Here is a 15818-nt window from a genome sequence, read left to right as displayed (position 1 = left end):
ACTACGCTTACACATGTATAAATGTATAAAAACTACGTATTTAACTTGAACACTTGAATTTAAAAATGTCCTTAACATGATACAATATCATGCAGCAAGAAGAGAGTAAAAGCCTACCTGGTTTGACAGTCAGACATTCTAGTTTCCAAGACTCGGTGCTATTTTTCTAATCAGCAGCTCTTCTAGAATGTTAAACAACAAATTGCTTGAGGTTCTTCCCAGCTCCCCAGGACTTCTGCCAAAGGCCCTGCTAATATTAACTGTGGCCAGAAACCCAAGGTTTGCAGCCAGGAGCATCTGCAAAGTGCGGCGTGGTGAAATGACTGCCCCTGCACAAGATGGCTCACTTGACCAAGGAGCGCAGTGAGAGCCAATCCCCCATCTAACCACACCCAACGCTTCCCAAACCACCTACTGCCTCCCAGCAACCCCGTATGGGGCTGGCTTCCCGGGATGAAAATCCTGACAGGAACGACCAGCCTCTCCAATCTCCCAGGGGCAAGTGGGTGGGATTGAACCACAACCGACCAAAGTACCTCAAATAAAGCAAGGAATAAATACGTTAAAATTCACTTTTCACCATTTTGTGGCCCTAAAAACATTATTTTTTAAGGGGGGGCAGGGTGCCCAGAGCACCTGGCATCTGTGGAAATCAGCTAATTTATACCAAGTAAAAATAGACAGCTGTAGCCTTCTCGTTGCATCAGCTTCGTTGATTCTTTCAGGGAGCCCCGAACCCAGTGAAAGGAGCTGGGCCGCATAGGGCGAGTACGAAAGGCCCACACCAAGGTGACTCCACTCATTTCCCAGCAGGCTCTCTGGGACTCAGCACAAGCCCTGGCTGGTCCAATCAATTCCAGCTCAGTGACCTCCACCGGGCCGAGCAGATGCACCCCACCCAGTTTCCAAGGCTGTCAGTCTTTAAAGGCGTGGCTTTTAGGTTCAAACCACTGACCTTTTGCTTAGCAGCCCAGCGCTTAACCACTGTAACACTAGGAGGCCTTACTTAAGTAAGGTAGAAAGAAAATGGTCACGTATAGCTGTTGCGAGTTGCCATCAGTCAATTCAACTCACAGCAACCCATATGTCAAAGGCCCAGTGTGACCCACCTGGTTTCCAAGACTGTTCACGGATCAACAGGCCTTTCCCCAAGACTCCTCAGTAGAGTTGAACCTGCCAACCTTTTAGCTCAACAGTTGAGCACTAACTGTGCATCCTCCCCAGGTCCTGCAAGAGTCTACTTTGCATTGAAGAACAGGGCAGGAGTTGAAATGTGACATGAATACCGTTTGTCCTCCCCTCACCAGTGCTCACCTGAGCTCTGCTGAGCTAGACTAAGCACGTGTACTTGCCAAGACTCTGTTACCCAGATGATTGGGGTGTCTGGGTAGGAAAAACACTGCTTTCCATTTCTACACAGAGGACACTGCACAGAAAGCGTCAAAGATACCAAAGTGGACTTTTTGTGGCACACGATGCAGCAGTGGTGGGAATAAGCCAGGGTATACATAGGTCTTAGCCAGGCACTTTCCTTATTGCTGCCTTTCTTTAAAAAAGCACTACTTTCCTCCCCATTATGCAGATGGCATGCCAGACACAGCTCATGAACCTGGCTCAGGATCATGTGCTCTCCTGGAGGCGCTTCTGCCCCGACCTGCACCACAGGTGCAGAATGTTAGCAAAGGTTCCAACCTCCTAGTTAAATGCATAGAAATATATCCATTCTACCTTTTACTCTCAGCTAGATAACCCTCTCACAATCCTATAAAAACACTCTCCCTAGGGAAGCAAACCAGTATCTCCGTAGAGGAACATGGTTGTTTATATATGCATCCATCCCGTTAGGGTTTTTTACTAGTGTACTAGTAATTCACCAATTCTAAACTTTGGCCATAAATCTGTTTCATCAACATACGTCATAACATCTGAGTGTATTCATAATTTAAAATTACTTTGAAAACGACAAATAAGACCAGGCAACATTGTGATGCTGTGCCCTAGATAAGCATGATTAGCAGTTGACATGATTTTAACCTAAGCTTTGTTCCCAAGAGAACCAAATGAGGAATAAGGAAGGCTAAATTATTAATACTTAAATAAAGGCAGCCTCACTGAAATGCATTATACATGGTAAGAACAAACATTTTGTTTATGTGAAAAGAAAAACAAAATGTGATTACAGCAACAACCTAACACTTACACTATGGGGTCTTTGATTTTCCTTCTGCATAATGATACCTGGATAGAAATACTACTCTTAATGAATTTTAAATTGCGTTATCTAAGACCCTGTAGGGCAGGGGGCCTCAAACTACAGTCTGTGGGCCACATGCGGCCCGCCGGCCGAGTGTTTTTGCCCCATTTTTTTTTTTACTTCAAAATAAGATATGTGCAGTGTGCATAGGAATTTGTTCAGGTTTTTTTTTTAAACTATAGTCCGGCCGTCCAACAGGTCTGAGGGACAGTGAACTGGCCCCGTTAAAAAAGTTTGAGAACCCTGCTGTAGGGCATAGAACAGCCCCAGTAGGTTTGTTTCCAAGACTGTAAGTTTTAACCGGAGTAGAAAGCCTCATCTTTCTCTGGAGGAGAGGCCGGTGGTGTCTAGCCGATCTTGCAGTTATCAGGCCAATGTGCCACCCATTATGCCATCAGTTCTCTTTACACCTCAAAAAACACAACAAAAAACCACACTGCCAACTAGTTGACCTTGAAGAACAGTACCTGCGGGTTTCTCAGACTAGTCTTTACAGGAATCGACCTCTTCTTTCTCCCAAGAACAAACAGTGGTTGCAAACGGTTAACCTTCCAGTTAACAGCCCGATGCATAACCACTAACCCGTCAGGACTCTCTTCCCAAACTGGCAAGACCACCTCTTATTCCATTCATAATTCCCTGTATCAAGCATTCAATTAGAGATTGCCTTAACTATTAGTACAATCCCAAAGCGAATGATCAGAAGAGAAACTTAATTCCATCTGACAACTTCCCTCTTAGAGGCATCACTGGGCACAAACCCTGTAATCAAATCTTACCAACTTTTCTAGACACCTGCCATGGCTCTCTTCTCTCTGCAGTACTAAGAAAACCTCAAAGTGCAATTAACTAGTTTAAATCCAAATTGAAATTGTCATTTCTAATCCCCAAATCAGTTAGTTACTCTCCATAAAGAAAAATCGACAACCTTGCAGACTTTAAATGGGTATTTTTCCTCTAGAATGACCAACTGAGAAGAAAGGTACCTAACTCAAATAGTGGGGCAACAGTTTACAATTTTGAACTAGGAGACTTCAAACAGTAACCTAAATATTAAAATGCCTAACACTAATTTCATTTTCAAAATGAAAATCCCTTCAAGGTTTAATAAAATTAGGCAAGTTAAATGGCCCAAATACCAAATCATCTCTTTGCCCAAAGCTTGCCTAACTAGCTACTCCCATTTGACGCAGTACATAATCTTTAGTGCCAATTTATAGATTATTCCCATCAAAACCTTGTAGGGACATAAGGTCATGCATAGGAGCTTTGGACTAAGAAATCTTAGTTTCCCTATCTCTCTGGTTCCACTTTTCCAGTCTACCTTTATAGGATGCCAAACGGGAAAAATAGCTTCCTGGTGCACCACTTTAAGTTCCTAAGAATTCCTAAAACTAGACGCCCCTTTAACTTCCACAGCGCTAGTTGTGCACTGGGTTGACTGGCGCTCCATCTGGGCCTAGGAGGTTGGGCTTCCTCTCTCTGCACAAGGGTCAAAGATCTACAGGGTCCTCTCAATAGGGAAGTGACTACCGCCTCAGCGAGAAATGACCAGTTACCCAATTCCACGGATTTCCATTCGTAGAAAATACTGGACACATTTATACAGCTGCTCAAGAAACTTATATTTATAAAACCAATTATTTAATATGTAACTACTGGACCCTCTTTAACTCTATTTTTAAAATCCTTTAAAATGTTTCCTAGTGGGAACGTCAAAGGATATGTGAGCATGCCAATTTGAAGTGCAGGGAAGATTAGGAAAGAGTAAAGATGGTGACTGTGGTCCAACCTTTTCCTCAAGGCATGGAAAACAAATTTCAGTGTTATTTTTCTACTTAACCATCAAGCTTTCCTTTTTCCTCGTGGCTTCTGAAACAAATCTAGTTTACGTCCAAGCACATTGGCCCAAACTCCTGTGTAAGTGCCACCTACATTCAGAATCACTGTGAAAAGTACACTGGACCACTATCCAATGCCTTGAAATGTTTTGGGTGACTTTTGCTCTGCTGCTTAAAATCTTTCTGAATTTCAGATTTCAAACTCTAAAGAGTATTTAAATGAACCAATTAATCTGAAACAAACTGTAAAATACATTGATATTTTTTGTTAACTCTTCAATCATACTGAACTTCTTTTCAACCTGCTATAATCAAACATTAGAAAATAGTTGTTTCTGTTTGCAGGAAAGAATATGTTCAAGTGAAGCATCTTGATTTTTAGAATTGTGTGTTTACTATAATCAAAAAGCATTAGCCACGTTGCCCAGGAATTAGACTTGTTTTGCAGATACGGGCATGTGCATCACAGGTATCCTTATTTTACGCACGACTGGCGCCTGATCTCCATGTATTTTTTCATTAGAAGTCCCATAGTAACTATGATCATTCAAGATGGATTCATTAGAAATCCAATTGTTGCTTCCTTTCGAAGTGTCAATTACCTAAAACTTATCAAAATTATAGTAAGTTTGAAAGTTAAGCAAGCTGTGTCAGACACAAAAATAGAAAGCAACTTCAAAAATCTTGGGATAAATTTGCCTCCAGATTATCAGATATAATTTTCACTAACCATACAAAGCTAAAATAGAGCAAAAAGTCAAATCTTATGGTAAAAAAGATTGGATCAACAAGTGAGCTAAGTTACTAGCCCCCAAAAGCAATGATACCTGAGGCAGAAGCCCAAACTGTAGGAAAGAGACTGGTTGGAATAGTCTAAGTGTAAATAATAAAGCATGTGATAAAACATTAAGGTTAAAGATAAAAAGAAAATAAAAATTTAGATGAAAAATGAAAACCCATATATTTATGAGAAATTAGGAGGGGGTGGGGAATAATCAGATCTCAGAGCATACCAGACCTCTATATTACAAAACTCCATTTTCAGTGATTAATTGCTTATTATTTCAATTTTACCTATAATCGTAATATATCTCAACAGGGCAAATTGAAAAATAGAAGTTTGCTCTTTGACCTCCTCTAAACATTATTACAAAGAATTGTTTTCTAACACCTTGAAAATTTTGAAGCTTTTTGAGAAACACACACGAATAATTGGGATTTAGTCAATTTTATTTACAGCTTGTTTTTTTTACATTTCAGAGCATTACACATTACATTTTCTCATTTTCTGACCTGCAAACAGATACCTTAAATGGAAACTGTTTTTTAAAAATTATCAAGTTAGGTACATCCAAAATGCAACAATTACACATGACAATTAATTCACAAAGTGTAATTTACGAGGACGTAGCCTAAGAATTTAAGAATAGCCAGTCAGGAGAAATCTGACCAAATATAAGAATCCGCTATTTACATAACCCAAACAAACCTATCTGTACTCCCAAACCAGATGTTTGAAAGTTGGTTAAATCCCCATAGGAAAGGAAGTTAAAAAGGGCTGATTCCAATCTACCCAGCCTTAACAGCCTTATTAATCCTCAACACTGAGTTAGCACCCCAGTCCACAACAGGAGAGCAAGCATCAGTTTGTCAACACCTACATATCAAACTCTTAATGCCATTGTATGCATAGAAAGGCTGTGTTCGTTAAAAAACAAGTAGTTATTAAATATTCACACTATTCCCCAGCTCACTACTGCAATCCCAGTCTACAACCCTTGTCACACAGTGACAGGCTATATATATCATATATATGTATATGTTTATACATATATATATATACACAGTATTAGGTATGAACAGCTCCTAACAGTCCCTGTGAAAATTCACTTCCAGCTGAAGCTATGGCTCCTATGCTTTGGGGGTGGTTTTAGCCGGTAAAACTGAAAAATACTGCTACAATCTCAGTTCATTAAGACAGATTTTGATTGCATGTTCAGTTTGTTTCCTGGTCAAAAATGGCTCTGAGGTTAAGTATAAAAAGGTAGCCAGTGGAGTACAATCTCTCCCCCATCTGGCCAGGGTGTTTCATGGAAGTGTTTAACTAAACTAGAAATCTATGGTGCCTTCCAATCGTTCTTGCCTACCTGTCCAAGTTCAAGTTTCAAACTGTGTCAACAAAGCCCGCACCTCAGGGGTCAGCTGCTTGGCAGCCTTAGCTGCTTCGGTGATAGCTTTCCGATACAGGCCCTTTCTCTTCTTATTAAAGCGTGACTGGAAGTTTTCTAAAAAGGGGGAGAGTTGCGAAAGAGCAAGGAAAGATGTTGTTGGAGACCCAAACCATGAAATGCGAGCCTCCTGTCGGACTAAAAGGCCATTATCTTTCCGGCTCACAGTTATAGTAAGAATGCGGGCTGGCCACCATGGGAAACCGTAAATCTTGGCCCAAACAATGTCCCCTACACATATGGTCCTGCCATCTGGTGTGACGCATTTAGAGACGTTTTTGGAAAAGATTTTCATTTTCAAGGAATTACTGAGCTTTTTCTCTTCCTTTGAAGAGGAGGTGGAGGAGGAGGTGGAAGGTGCGTGCATGCTGCCTGGAGGAAAATCAAAGCTTTCTGAAGAACTACACTCAGAGTTGGAAGACTTCAAATCATCTGTGCTATCAATGCTACACACAGACGCACTGCAAGAGTCAGGCCTCTTTTGGTTTAGGGTCATGTAAACAGAGATACTGCTTTTGCTGCCCTTTTTGCCCAGTGTCTGTGGTTCATCCTGCTCACCGGGCACATGCACTTCACTTGTGTGCTGAACCTCACCGCTGGCCTCTTCGGGGCCTTTGGAGGGACTCTGATTTTCTGAAGGGGCCTCACCTGCTGAGCGGGTGGAGGTGCAGCGAGACTGGGGCTTGGGTGCCATCTTGCCACTCCGTACTTTCTCAAGTCCTGTCTTCAGAGAAGAGTCGTTTTCTTCATTCCTGTACCTCTGGGGTTTTAAGCGAACCCGTGGCGGCAGGGAACCGGAGCTGGGATTCGGATAGCGGCGTGTGTGATGGACTTTTGAATGTGCACTCTTGGAAGCGGAGGTTTCGCTTGGCTTCCTTTGTGCCTTGTCTTTGGCAATCCTCAACACTTTGGCGTGGTCCATGTTCTTGCTCTGCAGCACCTTTTTCGTACTCAAGTGAGCCTTGGATGGGTGGGCCTGAGCAGGAACCTTCACCACTCGGCCTCTGCTGTGCGCCATGCTGGAACCCTTCACCACAGCACTTCTTTTCTGACTTTCAGTGGGGTTCTTCCCGTCCACTTTATGGTCTGTTTTAAGTTTCTTGTTCACAGTAGTTACAGTTTCGTTTCTCCTCTTTTTATCTTCGTATTTTGAAGAGTCACTTGCACTACTACCTTTCCTCATTTCCTTTTTCTCAGCAACAACGCTGCTTTTACATTTGTCGCACAGCACTTGCCTGGGGCGTAGTTTAATAGCGTTCATTATAGAAGTGGGTTCTTCCCGGTACATTTTTCGTTTGGGTCGCTTAATTTTCCGAGGTGGTGGCTGAGGTATCGATTGGTTATATGTGTCCCTGATAAACAACGGAGGAGGGTAAGGGGCACCTTCATGGAAGAGAGGTGGTGGTTTGGAAGTCCACAGGCTTTCAGCCAGGCTCGGCTCCGGAGGCGGGGCTCGGGGAACGGCACCCTTCACTTCTTGCTTGCCTTCTGCCCCTTCTTGGAATGGACTACTTTGGAGCTGCATAGCTTCAGGCTTATCCTTACACTCCCTTTTAGGGAACACTGTGACAGGGATCCCATGGGGCCCAAACCTTGGAAAGAAAAGAAAAAGAAGCTATTAGGTTAATGTTTCTAGTTCAAAGTTGAAAGACAATGCTACTTTCCAGGACCAGTCCTGGATGTCTTTCCATAGTAGAAGAAAAAAAGCACTACTGATCACTCCCCTCCAGCTCCCCAAGTTCTCATTCTCCGGACCCAACACTTAGCAAAAACAAGTAGCTGCCCTGAGCAAAATGACCATATTGAAAACAGAACTTTTTGGTCTTAAATAAGTAGTATGTTCTTCTACCAAGCAATTTAATATTAAACCTCATGTGATTATTACACAACATGGCCAGTAAATGAAATGATAAATTTGCAACGTCTTTCTTAAGTTATACACACTCCCCAAAAAGTTGCCAATAAAAACTGAATTTCATTGGCAAATCAATAAAAATTCAAGAAAATTGCTCCTTTACCATAATGTTTAAGCTCACTCCCCAAACGTTAAAAAAAACCAGGAACACAGATACTCCTCTTACCTCAAAAGCAGAAAGGCACTTTTAAAATCATGTCCCACATTAAGAAATATTTTTAGTCAATAAAAATATATATAGGAAAAAAACAAAAACAAATGCATATATATAGGAGGGCGCATCAAAAATTGTGGGGGAAATTCCACTATCTTTTCACAGTATTTTTCCATGGAACATTGGAAGCCCCTCACATGGAGGGACATACACAGTATGCACACCAATGTACACTCAAACAAGAGCAACCAAATACTCAAAGTTCACCATCATACAAGATATCTTCCACCCACATCCCACCTCACCCCCGGGCTACTTCATTGACTTTAATTCTAGTAAAACTCATTCCATTAACTTAAAAACGCCCTTATAGGTCCAGACAGTTTGTAAGTACGGAACATAAACCTGAGAACTCTGTTCCTAATACGAGAGAACAATAACCTTGCTTGTCACTAGATTTAGAAAGAACCGCAGCTTAATCTGCCCAGGATATATATCAAAACCTACACTTAAATTAAGCTTGCCATGTTCAAGTGCCTTCAGATAAAAAATGAAATCACTACCAGATAATTTCAGAATACACATCAATCGAAGCACTATTCAATTCAAGCACAACCCTAATTCCAATCTTTTTAAAAAGTCAAGAATTGGCTTTCAGGTTCCTCAGGTAGAACCCCGAAAATTAGATTCAACTGTTTTGCATATACTTGCTTTCCGGAAGAAAACACCTTTCACACTTGAACTCTTTCTTAGGCTTCTTAAAAGATTCAGAATACTTTTTTGGGGGGGAAACCTTGAGAAAACAGGTCCCAATCAGGTATAGATACAACTAAACTCAAGAGATCAACAGAGAGAAAGAATATCTTGCTCTTACACCAATTAGTTTCTAAGTCTTTGGCCACCACAAACTGAGAGCTTGTAACAAATACATGCAAAGAGGAAAGCCTTTTTTATTGAGCCCCTTGTTCCTGAAAGTGGGTAATGCTGCCCCCCTGGGAGGGGCTGGAAAGATCCAGGGGGCTGCAAAAACAAATACTTTACTCAGGATTATGGGCTAGAGCACCAAAATTTTTAGTTGCCAGGGCCAGGAGCGTGCCGAGTAATATATATATTTGGCAGAACGGGGTAGTAAGCCAAGTAAATTCCCGGTGAGACAAGTCTGGGGCTGGGATGCAGCTCGTGAAATGGAACCCACCGCTGTGGATCGGACTTCGCACTGTTACTTTCTATCCTAGCAGAGTGTCTGGGGCGCCACAATGAGAATTAAAACCATTTTTTATAGGTAGGTCTTCAAATACTTTTTTTTTTTAAAAAGGAATACCTGAGTACCTTGTTTTTGAGTTAGAGCTATGTGAAATAATGACTTTATCTGAACAAAGATCTTATTTGTATTGACAATAAAATTTCGTTAACTCCTACGAAACCAGCAGTTTGCCCATTACACTTTCATTTGATAGTTGTGTATATGGTAAAGAACTTGTTTCCTTTTATTGAGAACAATTAAACCATAATCAGCATGTTTTAGGTGAAATTTCATAGCTATCTCTTACCATGTCTTTGTATTCTTGGCCCATCACCCCTACTCACTTCAATTTTTGAATATGTAAAATGTAGTAATACTTCCTATTTTCAAAAATTCACGAGAATCAAAAGGGCAACGTTACCATTTTCCTTGGTGAGAAGTACACTAAATTTATTCCATGTAAGTAATTTTATTTTCAAACCAATAACTTGACTAGTTTAGAACCCTTCCCATACCCATAGTTCACCATTCTGCATGGGAGAATGGCCCGTCAACTATTTTTTTTAGGACAGTTTTACTGGCATATGATTCCAGTCCATTATTTTAGAGCTACTTAACAAGTACACTGGTTTTACATTTGACTTGATCTTCCTTACCTTTCCCTCTAGGCATGTGAAACATTAAGCATTAAAGGCTCTTAGTAACTTAAGGAAACAGTTCATACTGAGGAACAGAAACTGAACAAAAGAAAATGCGGGCAGGGCAGAGGGCGCGGCTGGGGGCGAAGGGGACTGAGGGTAGCAGTCACTGTGGGTGCTAGATGCTTGAAATAACGGAACGGGTCAATAAAGTAACAACAGTTCCTTTTGCTTAGGGGTGACAGACAATTCATGAAGGCTAATGGTTAGGACTGAACAGAATATACACCGAACATCTATGTGACCAATGACGTAATGGTCAGTTTGTTTACATATGTGTTTACCATGCTAAAAAATGAACCCTTCCCTCAAAAGACAACAGAGATACGTTTCTCTGAGAGGAAAGGGTGAAAAAGAGACCGATAACACCACTTCAATCTTCAGGCTGTCACCTTATACTGAAAACACTGGCCAGGGCAGTAGAGGGGGTTTCAAAATGTTCACGGAAAAAAACTCAATATTACATAATTCGATTTTCATCCTGAACTTTTGGAAGCCTCCTCATGCCCTGTTTCCCCAAAAATAAGGCAGTGTCTTATATTAATTTTTGCTCCCAAAGATGCACTAGGTCTTATTTTCTGGGGATGTCTTACATTTCAGCGAGGCAAAAGTGTAAGTCTTATTTTGGGAGGGATCTTTTACTTTCAGGTAAACATGGTATTTTCAAACTGAGAGTGGAGACATTAGATGGGACTTAAATTTCAGGGGGTTACAACCAATTTAAAACAAGAGTATTCAAGGAGAGTACGATAAACAGTTTTAATTGCACTGACACAGTTTCCTGTGAAAAAGCAGACATGGATCCAGAAATAAAATATATCTGAACCTATGCTCAAAGGTTTGAAAGCCACTAATAACAAAATTGAGGGCGCTTAAAAATTCTAATTTTCCAAGTAGTCCAAAACTGTGCTTCACAAAACATTGGGGTATGAAGACCCAAAGCCCATCAGTAGACAATTGGACATCCCCTCACAGAAGGGTCACAAGGAAGGGATGAGCCAGTCAGGGTGTAGTATAGGACCGATGAAACAAACAACTTTCCTCTAGTTATTTAATGCTTCCTCCCCCCACTATCATGATCCCAATTCTACTTTCCAAATTCTGCTAGACCAGAGCATGTACATGGGCATAGAGAACAGCTGGAAAAACACAGAATTCAGGACAGATAAACCCCTCAGGGCCAATAATGAGTAGTGACACCAGGAGGTTAAGGGGAAGATGGGGGAGAAAAGGGGACCCAATCACAATGATCTACATATAAACCCAACCAATAGAAAAGTAGGTGAAGGAACACATTGGTCGGTGTAAGACATGAAAAAAAACCAACATAAATTAGCAAGGGTTCATGAGGGAGGGAGGGGGGAAATGAACTGATAACCAAGGGCTCAAGTACAAAGAAAATGTCTTGAAAATGATGGCAACATCCTGTACGTACAAATGCGCTCGACACAGTGGGTGTATGGATGGATTGTGATAACAGCTGTAAGAGCCCCCAATAAAGCCATTTATAGTAAAACACCGCTGGGGTATCTGAAAACACACACTCCTAAGGCCTGTTCCAGGGCTGCTTGGCTAAGATAGAGCTCACGGTCTGCAATGGGCAGCACGTACCTTTATTTTAGCCTGTTTCCAGGTTGAAAGTAGCTGTGCCCCCAGTAAGTGCTCACCCCACAGAAGACCCAGTAGAGGAAGGCTTGAGTCTCCATGACAGGTGGACGCTTATTAACACACGTGGCTCATTCTAACACTGAAGAATTCCAGGCTTCTCTAACCCTTGCTAAAATTTCCTGAAGGAAAGCATTCAGGTGTTATGGCTTAATTAAACACTACTTCTGGGGTGCTGGATGAAGTACAAAAGGGACCTCCTGTATCATTTCTGAAATGGCCAGGAAATCTGTAATTACTTCAAAATGAGAAGATTTGAAAACAGTTATTTTAACAGCTTAGGAGTAATGAGCAGCAAAAATTCAAGGAAGGTGCATACTAGGGTTTAAAAATTTGTGTCAAGGCAAGAAATAATGACTATTAAAAAGGAATCATCCTCAGTTTAATGCAAAGAAATCAATGTAAATGGGGCTAAAAGTAAAAATATGACCATTACAGCAAGTATGGAAATAGCATTTTCCAGTATGGATTTCATTTAAAGATGCTGAATTTTAATGACAGTCCTAGCATTGACTAAATGAATAAAACCTTCATTCATGTGATAAGCAGTACACACTGGTCCCTGTTAATGATTTCTAGCATTATTCATCTCTCCTACACTTAAATGATGTACAAATTCTTGGGGTAAAGCTCAGATACCATGCAAATTCTTTCCAAAGGGACATCTCAATCAAAACTCTTATCAACAACCTCCCCTTTTTTTCAAAAATCAGATAGAGTACTTTTAATCCTGACGTATTATTTTTAAATGGATATATTTTTAATGCTGATATGGTTTCATCAGCTTAACTTCACAGCAACTCAACTCATCCTTGACCTAAGATTATGTTCTTTTCCTTCCTGTTGACAAGTTTAACCCTGCTTGGTTACCAAACTTTAACTGCAGGAAGTAACTCTTTGAAAAAATATATATGAAACAAAAAAGAAAGGTATTACAAATGTTATGCAGGCATCCTGAGGAACTCACGGCTTAGAAAAGAGTTCAGGAGGGTTGGTGGAGACAATCCCAGTGCAGGCAGCACCAAACAATGGAAATAGCAACAGAGCACAAAAGAAACCTTTCCTGCCCACAATGCCTTCCACTTAAGAAAAAAAGGAAAAAATTACATTCAATTAACCAAGTGAAAAATAATATCCAGATTTCTTCTTATTTCAAGCACATGTCTTTAGAAAGTGCCTCTCCTTACAATGCTTGAAAGACGTTTATAAATTTTAACTGGTTAAATCTAACTAAAGGAGGGAACGTACTTTGATTCACATTTCACATCTCCGCAAGACTGTTACTGTTTCCAAGTGCATGCTCAGGACAAAGGAGATCAATTCAACAGTGGCTACATACAACAGGAAACTTTACACAATACAAAATGAACACCTTGTTAAAGCTGTAGAGGCAAGTCTGATGAGAAACTGGGCGGCTGCAAGCTGGAGGCGGGGCTAGCCGTTAGCTGACAGGAAGGACACCCCAGGGAGGAGCCAAAGACCATCAAAGTGGACATCAGCACTAGGGACAAGTGAGTACAGTGGGCCTGTAGACACCATTCCTGAGGGCAATAGTGCTTGGGGGGCCTGACCGGCTCACCGGCCGTGCCAGACAAACCCACACCGAGGGAGAGCCCTTCTGCAGACAAGGTTTCAAAACGTTGATGAAAAATGGAATTAAAAGATAATGCATTTCCCCCACAAACTTTCTGAAGCCCCCTCGTGTTCTACACTGCAACTAAATACAGTACTCTACATGTACTGAGAAATAAGAAAGCTGAAAGGCTACTGTTGGCAAAAACAGGTGAAGAGGTGATTTCCCTGACCTAACTTGCTGGTTCTCGGAACCAGCCCGGGGGGCTCAAGACGCCCCTGTCCTTCTCTGCTCTCCCTTCCCTCCCGCCGGGAGTTCTTTCCCTGCCTCAAATAAAATCTTTCTCAACTTCACCAAGAAAAACCAAACAAACAGGTGAAGCCATGGCATAGGTAGGAGATGCAAATTAGATTAAAATCTCATCAATGATTCCTGAATTTACAGATGAAATTACAGTTACGTCAGATAATAATCTGTGTTCTCAGAAAACATATACCTGGGTATTAAGGGGTAAATTGATACATATAGCCTAAAACCAATTCAGGAGGGAAGCTGCCTCTATGAATGCGTTTCAAAGGATCCAAGAACCAGTCCGTTCCCTTTTGATTCTAGTTTCCCCACATACTTTTAGAAGCCCTCCTTGTATTTATATAGATTGACAGAGTCGATGTGACACAACGTTAAAAATTAGTTTGCAGTCTTTTGTGCTATTCTTAAGTTTTCTTTTAATGTTGGAAATTTCCAAATAAAAAGTGAAACTTTTTTTTAAATGGTATTAAATTTCATTTACCAGAGTTACAACACATCCCTCAGGCAAATAAATATTTTTAAAAATGGAAAAGGTACCATACTTTAGTGTAAATACCAATAAACTCATTCAATTTAGAAAACTCAGTCTGTGCTAGTTAGTAAGGCAGTCGCGAAATCATCGTGGCCTGGTGCTCAGGAAAGGACCTGGGCAGGGAATGAGACTAGACTAGAAAGATCTAGCTGTGGTGACTTACCTTTGAGTGCTGGTAACGTTTAAATTGGTTTAAAAGTCAAACAGACCCAGGCTCAATAAAAACCTGGTTCCCCACCCCCTCCACTGGAGGGCAGACCAGTAACCAGTGGCTTAAACAAGTAATAAAATCAAAGTAACCCACCTAGCAGGATGCACCTATTGATGTTTATTTGGAGAGCTGGGTAGGGGTGGCCAGAGAGCAGAGGATGGAGACCACTAACTATACTTATCAACACAGTCCCTGGAGGCTTCTGATTGAACAGTGATGCTATCAGAAGTATCAAAATCACTTCATTAAAAGCTGATCCCATCATTTAATAAGTACAAAGAAACACAAAAACATTTTCCTTTTTGAAAGGTATCATGCTCAAAGGTGACCCCTTTTCAATTATTTTTAAAACTCACAGGTTAAAAAAAAAAAAAGCAACTTACAGGTACTGAAGAGGCTGTTTGAACTCCTAAGCCAACTTTTAAACCTTAAAAATATATATATCCTGGGAATCTTAAAGCCAAATAGCTTAAATATCAGAGAATGTTTTGCCTGTGCACCATGCTTATAAGACCTTCATAGAATCTAAATGACAACAGCAACTAAAGACTACGTAGGAACCTTCCTCACACACCCTGACCTGACCCTACACACAAAACACCCAGCAATGAAGTTGATTCCAACTCACAGTGACCCTCTAGGGCCAAGGAGCTCTTCCTGTACGTTTCCAAGACGAAATCTTTATAGAAGACAGCCTCATCTTTCTTCCCAAGAGTAGCTGCTGCGCTTAAATTGCTGACCTCGTGGTTAGCAGCCTAACAAGTAACCCACTACACTAGCCCGGCTCTAATCTACTGCTTCCCAACCATTCCTCCACTGCCATCTTAGAGGGCAGTGGATTTATATTAACGGTGGTGAAATGATAACAAGAATGTCACTGAATTGTACCTACAGAAACTGGTGAACTGCTGTTTTCAACAGCAGCAGCAATAAAATACAAAAACTCTTGAGAAGCACAGACTACAGGTGCCAACTATCCCTAGAGATTATAACCTCACCTCCTCTTTATGACAAAGCCTTAGCTTTCCTCAAAAATCAGCCCTAAGGTATTGTGAGAACTTTTGAGAAACAGTTCTCCAACCTCCATTGTGAGCAACCTACAGTTATCTAATTCCCACATAAAACATAAACAACCTTAACAAAAGGGGAAAGCTAGACTTCCTCAGTACAATCAGAAGCTTCAACATATTTCTTG

The 15818-nt window shown here is 41.0% G+C and overlaps 1 protein-coding gene across 8 annotated transcripts in view; it reads right to left on the bottom strand.

The window, feature by feature from the left end:
- The window catches only part of PWWP2A (PWWP domain containing 2A), a 30524-nt gene that overhangs the window by 5350 nt on the left and 9356 nt on the right, over positions 1-15818 (bottom strand). For 4 of the 8 annotated variants that reach the window (XR_006679520.1, XM_045284492.1, XM_045284493.1 and 1 more), the window contains exon 2: positions 6972-7915. Coding sequence is in view for 7 of the 8 variants with exons in the window: in XM_045284492.1 (XP_045140427.1) it covers positions 6972-7915 (944 nt within the window). In the remaining variant the exon portion in view is untranslated. Of the gene's footprint in view, positions 1-5086; positions 7916-15818 lie in introns of those variants that run through there. The other 4 variants (XM_045284495.1, XM_004696762.2, XM_045284490.1 and 1 more) reach the window with 1 other exon arrangement.

Source organism: Echinops telfairi, unplaced genomic scaffold, assembly GCF_000313985.2.
Source record: "Echinops telfairi isolate 266 unplaced genomic scaffold, ASM31398v2 ScPeMD7_7469;HRSCAF=8507_0, whole genome shotgun sequence".
NCBI classification, from domain to species: Eukaryota; Metazoa; Chordata; class Mammalia; order Afrosoricida; family Tenrecidae; genus Echinops; species Echinops telfairi.
The sequence above is the reverse complement of the archived record's forward strand: the minus strand, read 5'-3'. Positions and strand labels throughout refer to the sequence as shown.